Genomic DNA, 20,056 nt, shown 5'->3' on the forward strand with positions numbered 1-20,056 from the left:
TGGCCTCATCTGCTCAGAATCGAGGGTCTGCAGCCCCAGGGTCCATCCACCCTCTTGTCGGTCACGAGACGGTGAGCAGGTCCCGCTCTCTGCAGGGTGGTCTCAAGTGGGGAGGACGGTGATGGGCTCAGGGGAAAAGGAACAGTCCGTGTCCCCAGATCTCGCCTGCACACCGGATGGCGTTGCCGTATTTGATGCTCATGACAATGCATGAGTAACTTCTCCTTCTGTGAAAAGGGGAGAAAACTGGGGTTCAGAGGGTGACTGGGTTCAGAAGTGGCTTGGTAGGACTGAGCAGTCTGGGGGGACACAGCTCCACAGTGGGACCGAGAGCTGCGCCCGCATCTCATGGGGACCAGCGGACCCACCAGACCCTGGAGCCGGGCGCACCCAGCACCCGCTCCTCGGCCAGATTCCACCCCCAAGACTCTTCAGATCCTTCCAGTGCTCACGAGTGGATCCCTGAAGTTCTGTCTGTCCACATTCTCTCAGAGAGCGGGATTACTGGGGGCTTCATCATGGGCTCAGAAGAAATACTTTCTGCTGTTTTGGACTTTTTGGAATTTCTATAATAGCTCTAAAGAAAAACGGAGAGCATTTTTAAAGCAGGAGCAAAGTCACAAACCCACAGACCTAAAGCTCAAGTTTAATTCAGATTCGCATGCAGAGATTTTTAAAGTTCCTTGGTTCTGCAAACTCTCCTTTTAGCAAACATTCCTGGACTTCCTTTTCAATACACGCTTCAGGTGGTACAGGCAACAACAGAGAAGCCCAGCTCTTGAGAATGTTTTGCAACTTTCTTTAAAGATCCTAGAGCTGTCCGGGTTTGACCCCCTCGGGTGAGCCCCCCGGTCTCCAAGCTCGCGGGGTGTGCTGGGACAGGATGGCCCTCCACCAGGCACCCTCATCTCAATTGTTGCCTTTGCCCCAAATGCCTGCCGTGCAGTCCTCAACAGTTTCTCAGAAAACAAGTGCTCTCCTCAAAATTCCTGGTAACTTGGCCAGAGCAAAGCAGAAATCAAGGTACCAGCCCTATTGGAGTCTCCATTTCTGCCGTGTTTTTAAGTCAATTCCAGGTAAAAGTTGTTTTAAACAGAAGTTTTAGAGTATTTACGTAGAGAAATGATACTGACAGTGATGAGGAGACAGCTTCCAAACTTCAGTAAGAAAAGCAGAAAAGCAGAATAGCTTTTGCTGCAGAATGGATTCTTTTGAGCACGTAGGTGGCACGTACTGTGTGCAGGCGCTTTCTCACCCTGTAAGCAGCCTCCCTGCACACAGCAGCCTATAAGTAGCACGAGCGACACGGGACCCACGCCCAGGCCCAGCTGAGACGGGGGGCAGGGGGAGCGGGTGGGCTGCCCCATGCAGCACCATCCACGACACCCCCGGTCTGTCCAGGCTGCATTGACCTTGGGTCCCCATTCACACCTGTCCCATCCCCCAGCCCAGCACTGGACCCTCAGTACCTGAAGACAGTTACTGGAGGGGGAAAAGCATCAAATTCTTGGCTTCAGGTTAAAAAATCGAGAGTCTTAGTGTAAGTCAGGTAGGATTTAGGAAAATAGTGCACCAGGAAGTACTGATTCTTCCGGACACCCTCCCACCTGCCCATCCGGCCTGGAGGTCAAGGAAGGGCAGCTGGTGTTCCCGGCCGTCCAGGTCCATTCAGTGTTGATCCAGCGCCCTCCTAGCCAGACACACACAGCATCCTCGTGAAAGGCAGCGAAAACTCCCCCCGGAGGTGCTGGGATGAGGGACCTGGGCTCCCCTTCCAGTGTTGCCTGCAGAAGAGAGGGGACACTACAGGCCATCACCCCGGCTCCCTGGGGGACCGTGAAAGAGGGGACAGTTCACTCTCAGAGGCTTTCCCACCAGGCTGGCCAGCACCGTTATGGGGGACCGTGAAAGAGGGGACAGTCCAGTCTCAGAGGCTTTCCCGCCGGGCCGGCCAGCACCGTTATGGGAGAATACGTCTTTGTTTGATGAGGCCTCCCCACTACCCCAGCAGGGACTGACGGGCCTGTTAGTGGGTGTTCAGTGGACTTGGTAAGTGCCTGTGTGAAATGACACATTAATTCAAAGCAGGGTCACAGACATGGGTGGACTTTGTGGACGGGTCCCTGTGTGTCCTCCCAGCCTTCTGAGGGGGTTTCCTCTGGGGGCTCTGGGCTCGCCCCGTGTTTTGCAGAGCTTCCCAAACACCCTCTTTGTCCCTCTTCCATCCATCATCTACTCAAATGAGAGAGCCAGTAACGCAGTGTCCAGCCCAGGAGGTGGCAGGACAGGCCCCGGGCTGCAGGGATGGATGGGGCCAATGGGGCGGCAGAAATGGCAGGAGGCTAGGTCTGGTCCCCTGAGGGCCCTGGACTGAGCACAGTCCTTGAACCAGTCACAGAAGGTGTTCGCTCTCTGTCCGGCCCGAAGCGTCCTCATTTCAGACAACCCAAGAGAACTAAGCCAGTGCTCTATCCACATTCCCTGTTCTCATTCTACTTCCCAACACCCGGCTTGGTCTGCCCTACGTCACCGTGGCCTACAAGCTCAGGTTATCTGAGAGTTTCTCTGAAGGTTGAGACACCCACCAATCCATGGGGGGTGGGGAGTCAAGGTCATATTTATTTCTGGGAACCCCCAGGGTCAGTGTCAGTGGACGGAGGTTGCAGAGATGAACGAGAAGGGGACCTGTAGGAAGACAAGCCTGAGTGGATTTCAGTCACCTTCCCCTCACCTGCCAAGAAGACCCCCTCGTCTGTTCCCTGTGTCCCGGGAGCTTGTGCTCACGGCTGCAGGACTGAGTTGAAAGCAGGTGTGACCATGTGTCCAGAGGTGTCTGGCAGCCCATGTCCGAGCAGCTGAGGGGGGTCTCGGGCCTGGAAGACAGTGGCACACGTCGGCTGATTAGCCCTGAGTGGGAGCCACCAGGATCCGGACCACACATTCAGTCCATTCAGCAGGATAAAAATCTATGCCTGTATCAAGGCTGGTGACTTTGAAAAGAGCAAATTGTAATCAGAGTCTATAGGCAGAGGGTTTAATAAACAGGTTCGTTTGAGGCATCGTGAAGTTTGGGTGTGTGACGGTACATTTCCCCAGAGCACACTGACTCTTGGGACCCCGATGAATGGAGGTCTCAATAGAGATGGTTTTCTGTGGAAGCCGGGAGTCAGAGAGCCTGAGTTTGAGGAAATCGCTAAATCCTTCCACACCTCGGTTTTCTTATTGATGAGAAGGACAATAATAGCAGCTAACTTGCAAGATTGCCGTGAGCATCAGTTGAGGTAATACACCAATTTGATGCTTTATACCTTTTTCTTGAGACGTAGTCAATAAGCAATAAACACTCGGGTTACCAGCACCGAGCTGATTACAGGCACTGGGCACAGGGAGGACGTGCAGGGCTGTCCTCTTGTCGGCTGGCAGCTGTACCCCAGGTCACCCCAGGGGCTCTGAGGACCTGCTGGGAGCAGGTGGAAGGCTCCCTGGGGATGGAGGAGGCAGGAGGGGGGGTTCGCATGCCCACTCAGCTCTAACACCAGGAATTGTATGTAGGAAGCTTCTAACTGAAATTTAATTTAGTTAAATTTGGGCAAAAAGGGAGGTAGGGCTCCTCAAAGTCTAAGTTCTTGAACAATTTTAATGAGAAGAACTAGTAGAAAATATGTGCTCTGGGGCTTAACCCACTGCTTCCTCGGGGATGAGAGAGATGGTCCTAATATATTTCATTCCAGCTCAAATTTGGGGGATCTCAAAAAGACTGTCCATCACTTAGCCTTTGGGAGTCTGGTCAGCATCCCTTTGGATCCATGGATTTCTCTGAAGCAATGCAAGTCTCTCTTGGAGGGTGGAGCTGGACGCTGGGTCCCCGGCAGCTCACAGCCCACGATGCTGCCGGGCGCCAGGAGAGGAGATGGCTGAATCCTGCAATGACGTGTTTCACCAGGTGCACAGGCGACCGAAGTGGAGTCCACGCGTCCCAAGCCCCCAGGCGTGGTGCTGACCTTGCCGGGCCCACTCTGACACACACCAGCAGAGCAGTGACAGCCCCACGGATGAGTGGCTCTGTCTTTGCAGAGCTATCGTCCATCTCGAGACTCAAGGGCAGGCTGTCAGCTCGCCGCCCGGGGACCAGGGCACACAGTCCCCATCATCACTCCTGATGCATCTCGCAGAGAGGCAGGGCCTGCGAGAGTCTCGGAGGTGCGTCCCCAGAAGCTCGATGGGCCCCGAGGAAGCTCCTCAGCTGAGCCCTCTGCACGCAAACCTCTCAAATCTCAAATACAGCATCCACAAGCTGTGGCTTTCTGCGCGGCCACGTTCACAGGCTGTTCCCGGCGACACATGCTTAGGTCAAAGAAAGGATTTGCCTTCTGTTCCTCCTCCTTTTGGACGAAAACACTTATGTTTTAATTAAATAAGCCATAGGGCACTCCGGAGCTTGTCATCAGGAAGACGCGAACGGAGCGAGAGCCCATTAGCACGAAGGTACCCCCGTCCTGGTCGGCCCCGGCCTCCAAGCTCTGGAAAGGAGGGTCATGACCCAAGTTCTCTCTGAGCCCTGAAGGGCAGCCGCACCCCAAGCTCACAGGCAGCTGGTGCTGTGACACTGCTCCCCTAGCTCATCTCTGACCAGCTCTGCTGGGACGGGAGCTCCACAAACACACCTGACAACACACCTGAGGACACACCTGATGACACACCTGAGGACACACCTGAGGACACACCTGAGGACACACTTGGAGCATAGGAGCCAAGAGACCCGGGCCACCTGGAGGACACAGACAACGGGCGGCCCCTCAGAGGAAGGGCGTCGAGGCGCTGCAGGAGCCTGGGGGAAGAATGCACCCCCAGATACCCCGCAAAATGAACAGGCTGTGGGTGTCAGAGAGGAGACGTGCCCGTCCAAGTGAATCCCCGCCTGCCGCTGTGACAACACCCGACCTCTCCAGGTCCCCTGATGGGCCGGGCGGCCGCTTCCCCCAGAAGCCGCCTGAGTCTGTTCACTGTGCCAAGAACAAGCCCCAAGTGGAGGTGGCCCCTCCTGACTGTAGCAGCACAAAGTTCTTTAAAAAAACACATCCCAATTTCAAGGAGAGGAGCCAGGCTTGTGACCCTCCCTGCATCTCAATCTGCGGTTCTAGCCTCGTCCACAACAGATGGGGGTGACAGCCGGCCAGGGTCCTGGTCACACGGACACATGGAAGCCGACAGATGCCCCTGGTGGCGATCATCGGGACACGGACACTTCTGGCCAATGGGCCCCCGTGGAGCCTCTCACATGCATGGGTCCTGGGATGATCAGTGACCCAGAGGTATAGTGTGAGTCCATCTCACAGGGAAATGAGCCGACAGAAAACGTGTAAAGAGGCAGGTGGTGAGTGGGTTTGTAAGTTAGGACGTGTCTGGTTGCAGGGGTCAGACACCCAGCAGTAGCCTGTGGGCCATGCACGGTGGCCTGAGGCCAGGCTCTCCTACGGCTGCAGGGGATCAGCTCCAGGCTCAGAGGGCAGGGGGCTGCTCTTGCCCATTAGAGAAACGGGGGTCCTGGCCCGACCCTTCATGGTCATGCAGCCCCACTTGAAAGGCCTGCCCTTGGCATAATCCTCTGCTGTCTCCTTCTGGAAATCGTAGTGATCCCTGAACAAGGACCCACGTTTCCATTCTGCACTGGGCCCAGCGGATCCCATGGTCCACTCTGGCCAGGAGGGGGGTTCTGCTGATCAGGTCATGAGAGCCCCCCTTGGAGCTGAGAGTGGGGCCGGCCTTACCCAACCCGTAGGCCAGGAGTCAGGAACGGGCGCCACCCAAGGAAGTGGGGGAAGGAGAATAGGTGCTGCGTGACAATGCACCCCACTAAAGCAGGGGGCCTTTATCTGTCTCGGAGATGCAGCTCATCTTTCAGCAGGTGTCTGTGAACGATTAATATAGTTTATACTTAATGGTTACATGTAAAGGACACACTATTACAATCATTTCTCAGGTGTGTGTGGATAGTAACCTTTGGACCAAAATCTGCATTGCTTGGTTGACAAGGGCAATATGTCTTGAGCTTAGGCTGGAGTGTAAGTTCAGAGGAAAAGAACATTCTCTGTCCTGGACTCTGCCACGTAGAATGGCTGTTGAACAGAACTTCAGAAATAACATGACAAGATCTTCTCTGACTAGACCACATCTTTACGCATTCACACCCACTTTTGTACCAAATACAGAATTATTTAGGTTCCTGTTCCCTCCCCCTCCCCCAGGCTCAGAGGTTCCCAGCTGTCACTTAGGAAATGCCCACAGGGCTGTCCCAAGGACGTGGTGAGGCCTCTGCGGCCCCATCAGTCAGCTCGTCTCAGGTTCTGTCTCCTGGAAAGAAGTCCCTGTGATGCTGGGGGAAACGGGCTCCACGGCTGGGGAGCAGCTGTGCGCTCGTGGCTGAGATTTCCTAGTGACCTTAGCACGTGGTCCTTCGAAGTCCTCCAAAGCCCTCCAGTAAAGAAGTCTGCTTCACTTGACAGAACTTAGATTCCACCAGTGTATTTGCTCCTGGAAATGTTTGGGGTAATAATACCTGTCTTTGTTTGGCAGAACTGCTGCCCCAGGTCTTACTGCAATTCTCTAAAGAAAACCAGACGCAACCGTATGCTGACTTTGCTCGGAGAAGGGGCGGGCCACGTGCAGAAAAGTGAAGGGCAGGTGGGTGGCATCCTGGCCGGCAGGCGGGTCCAGCAAATCGTGATGAAACTTCAACTCTTAGGGATAAATTGGGGACACAACGCTGAATAACGTACAATCCGTTTCCCGGAAGCATTTACAATTCAGTGTGGTTGTGGGGTGCCACCTCAGCTGCCTGGTGGGGGCTGTGTGAGCCCGTGTGTCGATCGGGGAGGATGCCGAGGCTGGAAGGGGAGCTGAGGCGACTCGTGTACGGCACACGCGGCACCGTTGCCCTTGAACCGTGGTACCCGCGTGGTAACTGTGCTGCCGAGGGTCACGTCACTTCTCCCCACGCGACTTTCCTCTCCGACGTGGATGGGGGGGCGGGGGGCGGTGGACACGGGAGGTGGACAGGGCTGCGAAGCAGGACGTGGAAAAGCGGTGACAATGCCGCAGGTGCCGAGCGTGGTGCTTCCCCAATGGCGTCCGTCCACCAGGATCCTGGGAAACAACGCCTGCCCCACTGCCACGGAGAGGGCAAGGTCTGGCCTCCCCCAATCCCCCCTGAAAGCTGAGGCCACATCCCTCCTGCTCCCACGGGCTCGGCACAATCTTCACTGCAACTCGTGGAAAAGTAGAAAACTGAGGTCCGGGCCCAGCCGGGTGCTGCCTCACCTGACACCATGCAGCCCTGTAAGCCTGACTGTCAGCATTGGTGACACTCCGTGGTGACACTCGGAGCCTGGCAGGGCCTGGGGTCCCAGCAAAGAGCAACGTGGATTCTCCCCTCAGCAGGAGCTGACAGAGTTAGTGTCTGACAAGGCATTCTTGGAACTCTCCGACTTTTCAGGTCTTCTCAGAGCCCAAAACGGAGACACTTTCAGTTGAAGAAGCAGCAATTCCAACCTCCACCCACTCCTGTGTTTAAGTGTCAGCCCCACCCGACCAGACTCAGCCCAGCATGCCCGCCCCCAGCACCGCTGCCCCAAACAGTTCCTCTCTAGCACAGGGCCTGACTCCGAAAACACAAAAGCACGTCCTCAGGCAAACTAAACACATCCACGTGCCACATCTTATTACCAAACCATGTGGAATGCAAATAAGAGTGTTAAAAATGAGCCTCGCAGTGATGGGGGTGACTCGCGTTGTATCCTGGGCACCGGCCGCTGGGAAGCTGCGTAACACCGGGTGCGTCTCCTCCAACACACGCGCACAGAGCCTGCAATAACTCAAGGTATTTTATCACTGTATGTCCGCAGGCCAGGCATCAGATGGGAAAAACACTCTTGAAACAAAATTAAATAGTTTTAGATCTAATTTTACCAGGCTGAACTGGGTTGCAAATTGATTTTCCTGGAATCTAATAGAGAACACACACGTTGCCTCTTATAGAAAATCCACCTACCACGCCGCTTTCTACTCCACTGCTCGCTAGAAGTAATAAGAAACTAATATTTCACAAGGCAGTGTGTCTCGTTCTGTAAATGGCCTCTGGCTCTGAGGGAGCCGGGAGCGGCCTGTTGGGGAGCCCAGCGCAGCGGCCGCCCCGTCCGGCACCCGGAGTGCCCAGCCAGCCTGTGCTCACCGGCCTCACCTCGTCCTCGTCCGGCACACACTCGCTTTTCTGTTCATTTTCTCCTCTTCCTCTTCCTCACACCTGCCTCCAAACACAGGCAGCGTTGGGCTGTGACACAGAATGAGCATCGTCATATCATTGGACGACCTCTGCCCCCTCCTGGAGGGCTCCCTGACCTCTGCTCCCTGGGCAGGCCCCTGCCTAGTTCTCTCTCTGTTAAAGCATCCCTTATAGTCCTGGTCACAGGACATAGGGACTCTTCTCTGCTTGGTCACTTCCCCAGTTTCCTCAACAGCAACTCTTAAGACTGGAGCACCTCCAAAACGATATCACAAAACCCCTGAGCAGGTGAATACTGACATTTATTTACAAGGCAGTCTTAGGGCACGATTATCCACACCGCACCACCATGACCCCTGCAGGCTGCCTGCAGCCCCTCCTGATGCCTGAGAATTCGTTAGCAACTTAACCAGGAGGCTGAGAGGCGGGGTCCCGAGCCACAGACGTGGACGACCCTGCCAACCGACAAGAGTTCACTCAGAAAGGAGGGAAAGGCTGCACTGTGGTGAAATCCAGGAGCAAAGGAAAAGCACCCTGTTGACCAAAATTCTGTTCAGTCCCATCTGACTAGTGCCCACGCATCCCATGAAATGGTCCTGTCTGCAGATCGCAGGATCTTATCATGAAAACAGAAGGGAATCCTCCCCCGCATGAATTCCACATTCTAGTCGGGAGAGGTGGGAAGTCAAGCAAGTGTGACACATAGTGTTGAAGATGCTGATAAAGGCTGTACAGAAAATACAGCAGGAAGAGGGAGTTCTAGGCTGTTCTACGCTATTCTGGAACATTCTAGATCCTGGGGTGTAGTAAGTGCTCCATCAATCTTCGCTGAATAAACAGGTGATGGAATCAACGACCAGCTGTTTCCTCCCTGGGTTCAAGTAGCCAGACTGACCGGGGACAGTACTTGATGTGAAGGACATAGAGGCAAAGGGGCAGGCGTGGTCGGGGGCCGGGAGGGAGGGGTCTTCTCAGCACTCTGTAGGACTGATGTCTGTCAATACGTGTGACCCCATTACGTGGGGTAATGGGGAACATCATGGATCATTACACACGTCAGAACGGTGGAGGGCTGCTGGGGTCAGCTCCGGAAGGGTGATTAGCAGCCCTCACTTGTCCTGAGACGGTCTGCATGAAGAGACCAGTCCATTAGGGAGCTTCAAATTAATAAACATCATTTCATACATTAGCCAAGAGGTCCATTCTAAAGAGAAATAATTAAACTTGCAAATTCAGATACTAGCAGTTTGACCTGCTCTCTAAACAATTACTTATGTGATCAGTTGTTCTATTTTTGGTTATTGAAGTATCTAATTCTTGTAAGAGATAAGAAATTAGCCACATTCAAACAGCCCTGAAGAAGAAAACAGTGTTGACAACCAGTCTAAACAAAGCCCGCGGAGGACAGGGCGACCTGCAGGGAGGTTCTGTCATGTCTTGTTTCTAGTTTCCAAATGAGCTCAACTCAGTACTTAAGTAATTAAAGTAATATTAGAAAATAAAAGAAAAATAATCCTGGATCCGGTGGCCTTTGGGAATGTAAGGGGTGACAGCATCCGCTCAAGGCCTAGAAAGCTGCAGAGAATGATGGTGTCCTGTGACGCACTGGATGGTGTTAAGGGGCAGAGAAACCGTTTTATAAAATGGAAATAGAAGGAAAGCTATAAAATAGAGGGACTTGTGGTTAGCATGTCTCCAAAGAGAGGAGGGCGGGGAGGCCAGAGGATGCCAGCAGAGGAAGCACCAGACGTGTGAAGAGCCAGCAACATGGAAGGAGGACTTTGGGGACGTGAATCGCAGAGCCTGTGCAGGACTCGCCCCTCGCGCAGAGGGTTGTACCTGTCACCGTATCTGCAGGTCACTGACAACAGTTCTCGGAGGACTTGCATGGGTCTTTAGGGTCAAATTCTCACCTCCTGAGACTTTCCTGCTTCAAGCTGGTTCTTTAACTCAATTCCTGACCCGAATCACAGGACCATCCCTCGAGGCCTCACGGGTCCTCAGAGCTGGTGAGCAGTGGAGGCTCCCCATTTCAGCCCCAAACTCCCTGCAGTTCAACCTCCCACTGGAGCCCTTGGTCACCTGCTCTCTCTGACCAGGTGACCAGGAGCACCCTCCGCCCCTACCAGGGACCCCTCTGTGGACGCACGACTCACTGTGTCACAGACGAACACAGGAAACCGCAAGACAACAGGTTTTTTCCTCTCGCCTTGGACGTTGGAGCTGACATCAACACCACCCTCCACCAACCGTGAGCGCCAGCAGCCCTGGAACCAGAGGAGACCGTCCCAGACCGTCCCAGAGGGGGCTTCCCACGGCAGACACCTGTGTGAGTGACATGAAGCGAGAACACATCTGTTTTCCTAATTGGAGAAACACATTTCAATCCGGGCAAAAACTTTGCCCAGAAAAGTCTACAAGACAGGTGCTACCAACCAGGGTGCTGCAGGCCAGGCACTCGGCACCTGGACAGACAAGGGACGTTTGCTGAAGGAGTGGCTGGTGGGCCTCGACCACACTGGCCAGAAGGAGGATCAGGAAGATGTCCTGGAAGCAACTCCGGCTTTCCCGTCAGGTCTCGGAGCCTGGAAAGGCCTTGGACGGCGTCGCGCGGAGCTCAGCTTCCCACCTCCCTGGCCATCCGCCACCCGTCCCCAGGTTGGCGTCTCCCCGCGTGATGGAGAAGGTGGCGCACAGCGTGTCTGGCCGCAGGGACGTCGGGTCTGACACCGCACACTGTCCAGCAGGACCACTGTCCTCAGTGTGAGGGGCGGAGCCCAGAGTAGCCCTTGCACCCTGAGGTTCGTGGGGGACCCGAAAGGAATCTAGAGAGATGTCTGCACTGGCGTGTGCACCACTCCCTATAGAGCATCAGAGGAGAGCGCAGGGCTTCCCAAAGGCCCTGAGCACCCTGGCAAAGTGTGAACACACACCTTTAGATGCAGATTTTCTGCTGTTTAAATGCACTTTCTGGCAGAGCCCCGTCCCGTCAGTCACACGTCAGCCATCCGTGTCTTTGCCTGCTCTTCACGTAGAATGATCTGGTGTGAGCTGGTTTGTTTTAGGCTCCCACCCCCGCTTCCCAAAATAATCCAGGTGTAGCTGGGATGTCTGCGTGGTCCTCAAGGCTGCTCGCAGCACCGGGACCGTGGCCTGGGCAGAGTCCTCCGGGAGGTGGCCCACGCTGGCATGGGGAGGTCTTAGCCCATGACTTTGAGGGGTAGCTTCCCAGGAGGAGAACAATGTGCCCGAGAAATTAAACCACGAGGAAATGGTGGATTCCATAAGAGACGTCTTATTGCTCCAACAACTCCTTGAGAGCCATGCTTCTAATTCCCGTGCACTGGAGGTCCTGTTTTATAAGCATATTTATTAGCCGTCCTCCCAGCGGCAGGAGCTACTGCAACTCTCACTTAGGGGATCCCTTCCTATGAAATTTGGGGGCTTTGAAGAGGAATTCAGGCGTTGGATATTCCTGACTTCCTGTGAGTCTGTAATGGATGAAAAAGTCTCCTCCTCTTCAACCCCCATCCCAGCCCTGCACGAAGGGTCTCCCGGGTAAGCCCAGAGACCCCAGCCTCACACCCAGGCCAGGATGTCGGCTGCAGAGTCCTCACCGGCTCATTTGGAAGTTTCAGCCCCTTGGAGCATAAACATGGACGGTTATTGTGCTTTTTTTGCTTTTCTTCTTTTAACCTCCTCTGTCCCCTCCTCCTCTTTGCCCCTCAGTGAGTCTCAAGCAGGCCCGTAACTTTCTAGTTATTTCCAATCTGGGAAACTCAGCCCAGATGGAAGTTGACTATCTCATAACCGAGTCTGAGCCCATCCAGGGAGATGGAAGGGGAAACATCTCTGTTTAATTGGCCAAAGTCGAGGTGTGTCCACCGGATATTTTAACTGGCCCCCATGTCCCCTCAGCAACAGTTTCCAGATGTCGGGTCTCCCGGGGGCAAGTGCGGGGTGATGCTGGGGACCGTGTCTGGGCCTCAGACCCATCTTGGATGAGAGTTTTCTCTCCCCCTCCTTCTTCTTCCCTCCCTCCCTTTCTCTCTCTCCCTCTCCCCCACTCTCCCCTCTCCCACCATCCCTCCCACTCACCCCTCACAATCCAGAAGGTTTATGTTTGCTGCCCTCCAGCCCCCTGGGGCCCCCTGTTCAGAATCAAGACTCCAGGCCCATGGTGGTGAGGACGCACCCAGACAGAGCTGCAAAGGTAGCCCCTCTGCCAGCCTGGCCTTCCCCTCCCCTGACTTGGGTCATCCCAGACTCACCTTTCAGTGGAAGTACGCTTGGCTCTGCAGCCAGACCTCCTGTGCGCAGTAAGGGGTGGGCGGTATTATTAGCTATCCGGTCACCTCCTGCAAGATGCCCGCCCCCTCACCGACCTCCCGGGTGCCCCTGGACAGGCCAAGTCCCTCAGCACCGTTCCTTCCTAGCATTAGAGTGTGAAATTATTGGTTAGGGGTACAACTAATTTGCATTCGATAAAGATTTGTTGAGTGAATATATTAGTGTGCTGGGACTGCCATGACAAAGGACCACAGACACAGGTTTAAACAACAGACATTTATTTCTCATAGTTCCGGAGGCTGGCAGTCTGAGATCCAGGTGTGGGCAGGGCTGGTTCCTCTGAGGCCTCTCCCCTGGGTGTGGACGCCGCCTTCTCCCCGTGTCCTCACGTGGTGGTCCCTCCACGAGTGTCTGGGTCCTCACCTCTTCTTTGAAGTCACATGGGATTACGATCTACCCTGAAGACATCATTTAATCTTAATCACCTCTTTAAAGACCCCATCTCCAAATGCAGTCACATTCTGAGGTCCTGGGGGTCAGGACTTAACGTGAATTTTGGGGGAGGACACAGTTCAGCCCATACAAAGAACGAGGAACAGACACAGGCTGGCTGCCTGTTTCAAGACCAAAAGCATGAGTTTTATGCACCTGGGAGTTTCCAGAAGAGCCTCACTCCTTGTGAGAGGCAGACCCTCTTGTGTTACAGAACTCAGTGCAGACCCAGAGTCTTTCTTCGCTTGAATCCCCTTGTTCGTAGATGGCAGCTTGAAAATGGCCTCTTAAAATACACATTCCTGAAAATCTGCGAGAAAATATCTTTGCCTTTCCTCCAAAACATTATTCCTTTCTCCTACCTGCATGGAGGTTAATTATTTTCTTACTTCCCGAGGTCACCCACCTGTTCAGGCTGATTTGCGTTTGTGTTTGGATAGAAGTGGCATCCGTTCAAGACATACCTGTGTTGGGGGAGAAGATACAGTCAGGGAGGAAAGTGGGTCAAGTCTGAGGGGGGCCATCTGTCAGAGTGCGTTTTGGCAAAAGGAAAACATAAGAAGGGAACGTGTAAAGGAGGCTGTGGTTTGTAGCCCAAAGGTACTGACCGCACTCGGCGGCTTCCAACTGTCACCTTCTTTCTGTTTCGCAGCTGAGCTGGGCTGGACGGGGCAGCGCCTGGCCCACAGACGCAGAGGACACAAGCACAAAAGCTCACTCCAAACGGTTGAAATAGGGCAGAACCCAAGTGCGTGATTGATCTAATTTTTAAAAAATAACCTATGAACTATTTAGTGCTTTGCAGTAGAAGATCAAATCCTTAGGTATTTTAGCAATTACGGTTTTTATTAAAATTTCCAGCAAACATGTTATTTCCCATGGACGGATTTTCTAGGTAACTGACATGGGCTCGTGCCACAAGACATTTTTTAAATTTTCATCTTACTTGGTAAAAACTGTTTCATAAATTGTTGATAAACACAACAGTCTGTGAAAGCAAACACGGCTTTCACAAAAGCAGGCTCCAAAACGTCGACATTTTCCGGCTCCTCGTGGGTAAACTGAGTCTCTACAGCTGCGGGGCGTGTGGCGGGGCCCGATGCTTGCAACCTTCCGTGGCCCGCATCCCGCTCACGTGGGTTCTTGCTCCCTCTGTTTCCATATGTACGGCTGTCTGGATGTGAGTCCGAGGACCGCTCCAAAGAGCCTTATCTTTGAGAGTCTTCTTAAAGCCTTTTAAATACATTGGAGCTTCCAAATCTATAAAGTAAGCAAAAAAGAAAAAGATAAACCCATGTCCCGATAAGGGGGCCTGACTGCACCTACAGTTTACCTTTAGTCCCAGCCATTCAAGGGTGTGTGTTGATATCTCTCTATGGTTTTAGTTTGCATTTCCTTAACGTGTACCACTGTTGAGTGCTTGGAGATGTGTTTATTGGCTATGTGAATATTTTCCTTTGTCAAGCGTCTGTTCAAGTATTTTGCCCATATTTTTAATTTGAATTTGTTGTCCTTTCTTATTACATTATAAGAGTTCTTCTTTTATTCTGGATAAAAATCAGTTGTCCTGATTGTAAATATATTATCCCAATCTGTGGCTTGCTTTTAGTTTGCTTAACAGTGTATTTCATTGAGCTGAAATTTTTAATTTTGATGAAAATTATATTTTCTTTTATGATTGGTGCTTTCTATGTCTAAGAAATCTGCCAACACGGAGACCATGAAAGTAATCTCCTATATTTTCTTCTAGGAGTTTCATAGTATTAGATTTTATGATCCATTTAGTGAACATTTTCATTATGATACAAGATAGAGCTCAGAATTCACTTTTTTCCAAGATGGTGTACAGGTTTTCAGCACTGTTTGTTAAAAAGACTTTCTTTCACCTCAGTGTATGACTTTGAGATCTTTGTTGAAAATTGGTTGATCACACAGGTGTGATTCCATTTCTGAACCCTCCATATTGTTCCATTTTTCTATCTTTATGTCATTACCAAATTGTGTTTGTTCTTCATTATCAATATTGTCAACCAATGGGATCTCATCCGTTTCCAGGAAACGGCTTCTGCCCCTGAAAATGCTTCTCCATGTGCTCCAGAAATATATGAAATCACATCAACTTGGGCCAGAGCCACTTATTTTGCAGTGAGCAATGAGGTTTATAACACAAATGCCCTGGATCATTCCAAGTAATTCATTAAAAACACCGTTAATATGATGGATAGTGACCAGAACTTCCCTAGAAACAACCCCTGATTGGAGGCCACCCCAGGTGCTCTCCTCACAGGGGCCAGTCCAGGTCAGTGCACCTCACTCAGGCCAACATCCAGCTGGTTCACAGGGCCCCTGGGCCCGAGCTGAGAGCCACAGACACAGCTGTGCGGCAGGGAGCACCCAGCCCTTCCAGCCGCTTTCCCTGGAGGAAGACCCTCTCCTTCTTCTGACTCTCCAGTGAGAGGCTGGGAGTCCTGTTAACCAGCTGCTTTCAGCGGACCCAAACCAGAGCTGCGAGAAAGAAAAGCAGGGCCTCTATTTTCCATCAGTAAGTAACCGGCATGAAACCAGGTTTTCAAAGGTGACCGTGAGGAACACAAAGACCAGAACCAGTTGGCTACTGGGGCTCTGCTCACCTGGAGCCAGTAGCAGTAGATACGAAACTGACCGGCACATGTCAAGGAAACAACTACCGAAAAAGTCATCGACAGCAAATAATTTCTTTTAGAATTTTTCTAAATAGAAAATGTAATTCCTCACCCTTTTTCCTAATGACCTTGTAAAGGCTCGGTCTGGGGGACCCTGGCGGTCCAGTGGTTAGGACTCTGCACTTTCGCTGCCAAGGGTGCAGATTTGATCCCTGGTCGGGGAACGAAGATCCCGCAAGCCGTGCGCTACGGCCAAAAATTTATAAATAAATAAATAAAGACTCGGTCTGTCCTTTCTTAGGAACAATTGTTTCTCAGTCAGAGGGTATGTGCCTTCAGGGTTAAACGTTTCTCTTTCATGAAGTATCGTGGCAGGAGATGGTAGTTGGAGCTTCAGGTGGGCTGACTCAGCAGCTTTGGTGCTTCCTGCCTGGTTTGTCTGCTGGGTTTAAGCCGGCCCGTGAAATCCAAAATCCACCGAGGAGTGGATGGGGCAAGAAGGGATAGGGTTCACAGAAAAACCACAGGATGTCCAGTCAAATTTGAATTCTTTTTTATTTTTTAAATTGGAGTAAAACATGCATAACGTAAAATGTACCATCTTCACCTTTTTAAGCATGTAGTTCAGTGACATCAAGTACATTTGTATTGTTGTGTAACCATCACCACATCTGTGTCCAGAGCTTTCTTATTTCCTCAAACTGAAACTCTGTCTTCACTAAACAGCTCTCCCCCTCTCCACCCCACAGCCCCTGGGAACCACCATCCTCCTTTCTGTGTCTATAATTTCTACTTCTCTAGGGACCTCATCTACGTGGGTCATACAGCATTTGTCTTTTTGTGCCGGCTTATTGAGTTTAGTATAACGTCTTCAAGGTTCATCCGTGTTGTAGCCTGTGTCAGAATTCCCTTCTGGGAATTTTTAAGGACAAATAATATTCCCTTGTGTGTACAGACCACATTCTTTATCCATCCATCCATCCTTCCATCCGTGGACACTTGGGTTGCTTCCACATTTGGCTATTGAGAATCATGCTACTGTGAATGTGGGTGTACAAAGAACTCTTTGAGTCTCTACTTTCAGTTCTTTTTGGGTCTATACCCAGAGCAGAGTTGCGGGTTTCACAGTGGTTGAACCATTTTACATTCCCACCAACAGTGCACAAGGGTTCCAATTTCCCCACATTCTCACCAGCACTTGTTACTTTCTAGGTTTTTTTTTTTGATAGCAGCCATCCTAATGTGTGTGAGATGGTGTCTCACTATAGTTTTCATTTGCATTTCCCTAATGATGAATGACGTTGAATATCTTTTCATGTGCTAATGGCCATTTGTATATCTTCTTTGTAGAAATGCTTATTCAAGTCCTTTGCCTCAAATTTGAATTTCAGATAAACAATGAATAATTTTTTTAGTGTATGTATGTCCCACATGATATTAGAGATGTATAGACACAAAAAAGTATCTGTTGTGTATTCAAAACTCAATCTTAACCAGGTGTCTTGAATTTTTATTTGGCAAATCTGGCCACCCTAGAAATCGAGAACTCTGATGGATGGAAAACAATATTTAAGTATTTCACAGTTTGGCTAAGGTGAGCTCTGAATTGTTTTAGTGTGTTTTTGTGGGTGTCTGGCTGGTAGCCCTGCTTTATTAAAAGATTGTAATTTCATTTTGAGATGCTCGAGACTAAATCATTTGAGCTTCACACTCTTTCTGGGACATTATTGGGCTCCCTTAATGAAATTATAACTCAAGCAAGAGATTTCATTCTCGTGTAGTAAATTAGCTCGGCCATGAGGGTTTGGGGAACTGGGCCTTCCCTGGGCTTATTCTTCGTGTTCGGCAGAGTGAAGAGGTAGCAGGCCTTCTGTATTTGAGTTATTTATTGTTCTCCGAGTGAACATTGTATTGTTGCTCGTCTCTAACGGAAACAACAGCTGTTAACAGGCTCCTGAATGAATTTCAATGTGAACTCCCCTGGCCTCTGGTAAGCTCAGCTAAAGAGAAAACAGGCTCAGAATTGAAAGAAAAAGAGGAAGTTTCAGGCCTGAGTCTGGACACCTGGAGGCTGACTGCATAATAAGCGGCCAGTTGACGTTTCCAGGAGAGATCACACTTAGATGAGCCCCAAACCGGAGCTCCTTTCCTACAACAGAAGCAGACAAAGGCAGCATGGTGCACAGAGCATGTTAAAGTGTCCCTGACGAGGGACCCTGGACAACCCGGCCAAGGGCAGGGCAAGGGCAACCCCATGGCGACCCTGTGACACACTGGATGAGCAACAGGGATTCTGCCTTCTGCGGTTTTCTAAACATAGTCAAGGTTCACATGGAAAGTCACGAAGCTGCAGCCTCGAGGGGACAGAGCCGTGAGGGGCAGGGGTCTGAGCACAGCGGCTCTAGGGGTGTCGGGGCTGAGTTCTCCTGTGGACTCACTTCTGGTTGGGGTTAAGGTTAGGGTTAGGGGTTGGGGATTAGGGTTGGGTTAGGGGTTTGGGTTAGGGGTTAGGGTTAGGGTTGGGTTAGGGGTTTGGGTTAGGGTTAGGGTTGGGTTAGGGGTTAGGGTTAGGGGTTTGGGCTAGGGTTAGGGTTAGGGTTGGGTTAGGGGTTTGGGTTAGGGTTAGGGTTAGGGGTTAGGGGTTAGGGTTAGGGTTAGGGGTTAGGGGTTAGGGTTAGGGTTAGGGGTTAGGGGTTAGGGTTAGAGTTAGGGCTCTGATATAAGGAGCTTTCCTCTGGTCCCTTCAGTAGTCATTCTTTCATTTCTCCCAGTTGGGCTTCAACCCACCTGTCCTTCGTCTCTGTTCAGAGGGAAATAGCTGAGCCCTTTGGTCCCAAGCGCCACCCCCTCTCGGGTCCAAGTTCCCCTCTGCGCTGTGCTCAGGAGGTCTGCAGCCGGGACCACCCCCGGGACTGTAGGCAGGGGGTCCCTGGGCTCCTCTCCCACTTCAGTTACCGCCCCCACTTCAGGGGAACCTCTAGGGCCCCTGACTGTTCCCTCCTCCTGTTCAGTCTACTTTTGCTCAAACAAACAGTAACTATATTTTACAGGTTCCATAAGTCCTTTTTTTTTCATGCCCTCAAGCCCACAAACAGATTCTCCACTACTGGGGAGAAATAGTCTTGGCTCTGTTTGCAGGACTCTCGTTTCATTGAGGCATTTCTTCACTGGCCTTAGCTCCTCTCTGCGAAACGTCCTTTGTCTGCAGGCCCTGCCCACCCAGCTCCCTGCAGGCTCAGGCTAGGGGAATGCCCTGCAGATGGTGACTTCGTTTTGAGGGACATGGAGATGCCAAAAATAAGAAAAGAAGAAAGATGGAAATCATAAAGTTTAAAATTGAATGGAGAGGGGAATTTGATAAAATGCTGTCAGAAATTCAATAAAAGACTGAACCAGAATGAAGTGGCTAAAACCAAAAATGACCTTTCAACCTCCCATGTCCAAACCCTCGGTAATAAGAACATATGAAAGCACTGAGTTTTTCTGGAACTCGATGTCAAAAGTGCATTTCCTGTCCTTCTTTTCTTTCCAGACAAAGTGAGCACGCTGTCCGCCTTCATCGCTTCCTTCAAGCACGTGAGCCCCGGGGCCGCACACACAGAGGATGAGGACAACCTCAGTAAGCAGAGCCCCTTCCCCGAGAGCCAGGGTCCCAGCCCCACGTGCAGAGGAGGGTCCCCAAAGGCTGAGACCCTTGGGATGGTGGGGGGCACCACCTGGGCTTCCCAGAGCAGGAGGACCTGCTCCCACCCCCCTGGGATCCCTTCCCCGCCTGGAATCCCGTTCCCCCCTCCCCAGGATCCCACCCCCCCCCAGGATCCCATCCCCACCTGGAATCCCATCCACCCCACACCGAGATCTTATCCCCCCTGGAATCCCATCCCCTCCTGGGATCCTATTCCCCCTGGAATCCTGTCCCTACCCGGGATCCTTTCCCCACCTGGAATCCCAATCCCCCCGTGGAATCTCATCCCCCCCCCGCCATGGAATCCCATCCCCCCCAGATCCCATCCTTCCTGGAATCCCGTTCCCCACCCCCAGGATCCCATCCCCACCTGGATGGTAGGAAATATTAGCAGTGACTGTGTGATTGAGAACTCCAGGTTCTGGAGTTCTCAAGAAAAAAACCTAGTTCTCTGGGACCATCCCTTCTCTCTTTCCTTTATTTTTTCCCCTCCAAACCAAAAAGGGGAAAAAAAGAAAAGGAAAATGAACACAGCCTGTTTGAACAGTTTGTACAATTATTTAACAAGGAAAGAGCTGGACGGGTGCCTGCAGTCGAAACAATGTTTTGGCTCATGAAACCGGAGAGACAACAAAGCCGTGTGGGGTGGGGACTGAAAAGCCGGTTGGG

General features: G+C 51.7%; 1 protein-coding gene across 1 annotated transcript in view; it reads left to right on the forward strand.

Annotated features, from left to right (window-relative positions):
* ADARB2 (adenosine deaminase RNA specific B2 (inactive)) overlaps positions 1 to 20,056 on the forward strand; it is a 363,438-nt gene that overhangs the window by 238,197 nt on the left and 105,185 nt on the right. The window contains exon 2 of the mRNA XM_060170687.1: positions 19,235 to 19,321. Coding sequence (XP_060026670.1) covers positions 19,235 to 19,321 — 87 coding nt within the window. The remainder of the gene's footprint in view (positions 1 to 19,234; positions 19,322 to 20,056) is intronic.

The sequence above is a fragment of the Lagenorhynchus albirostris genome, chromosome 1 (assembly GCF_949774975.1).
Source record: "Lagenorhynchus albirostris chromosome 1, mLagAlb1.1, whole genome shotgun sequence".
Classification (NCBI taxonomy): Eukaryota; Metazoa; Chordata; class Mammalia; order Artiodactyla; family Delphinidae; genus Lagenorhynchus; species Lagenorhynchus albirostris.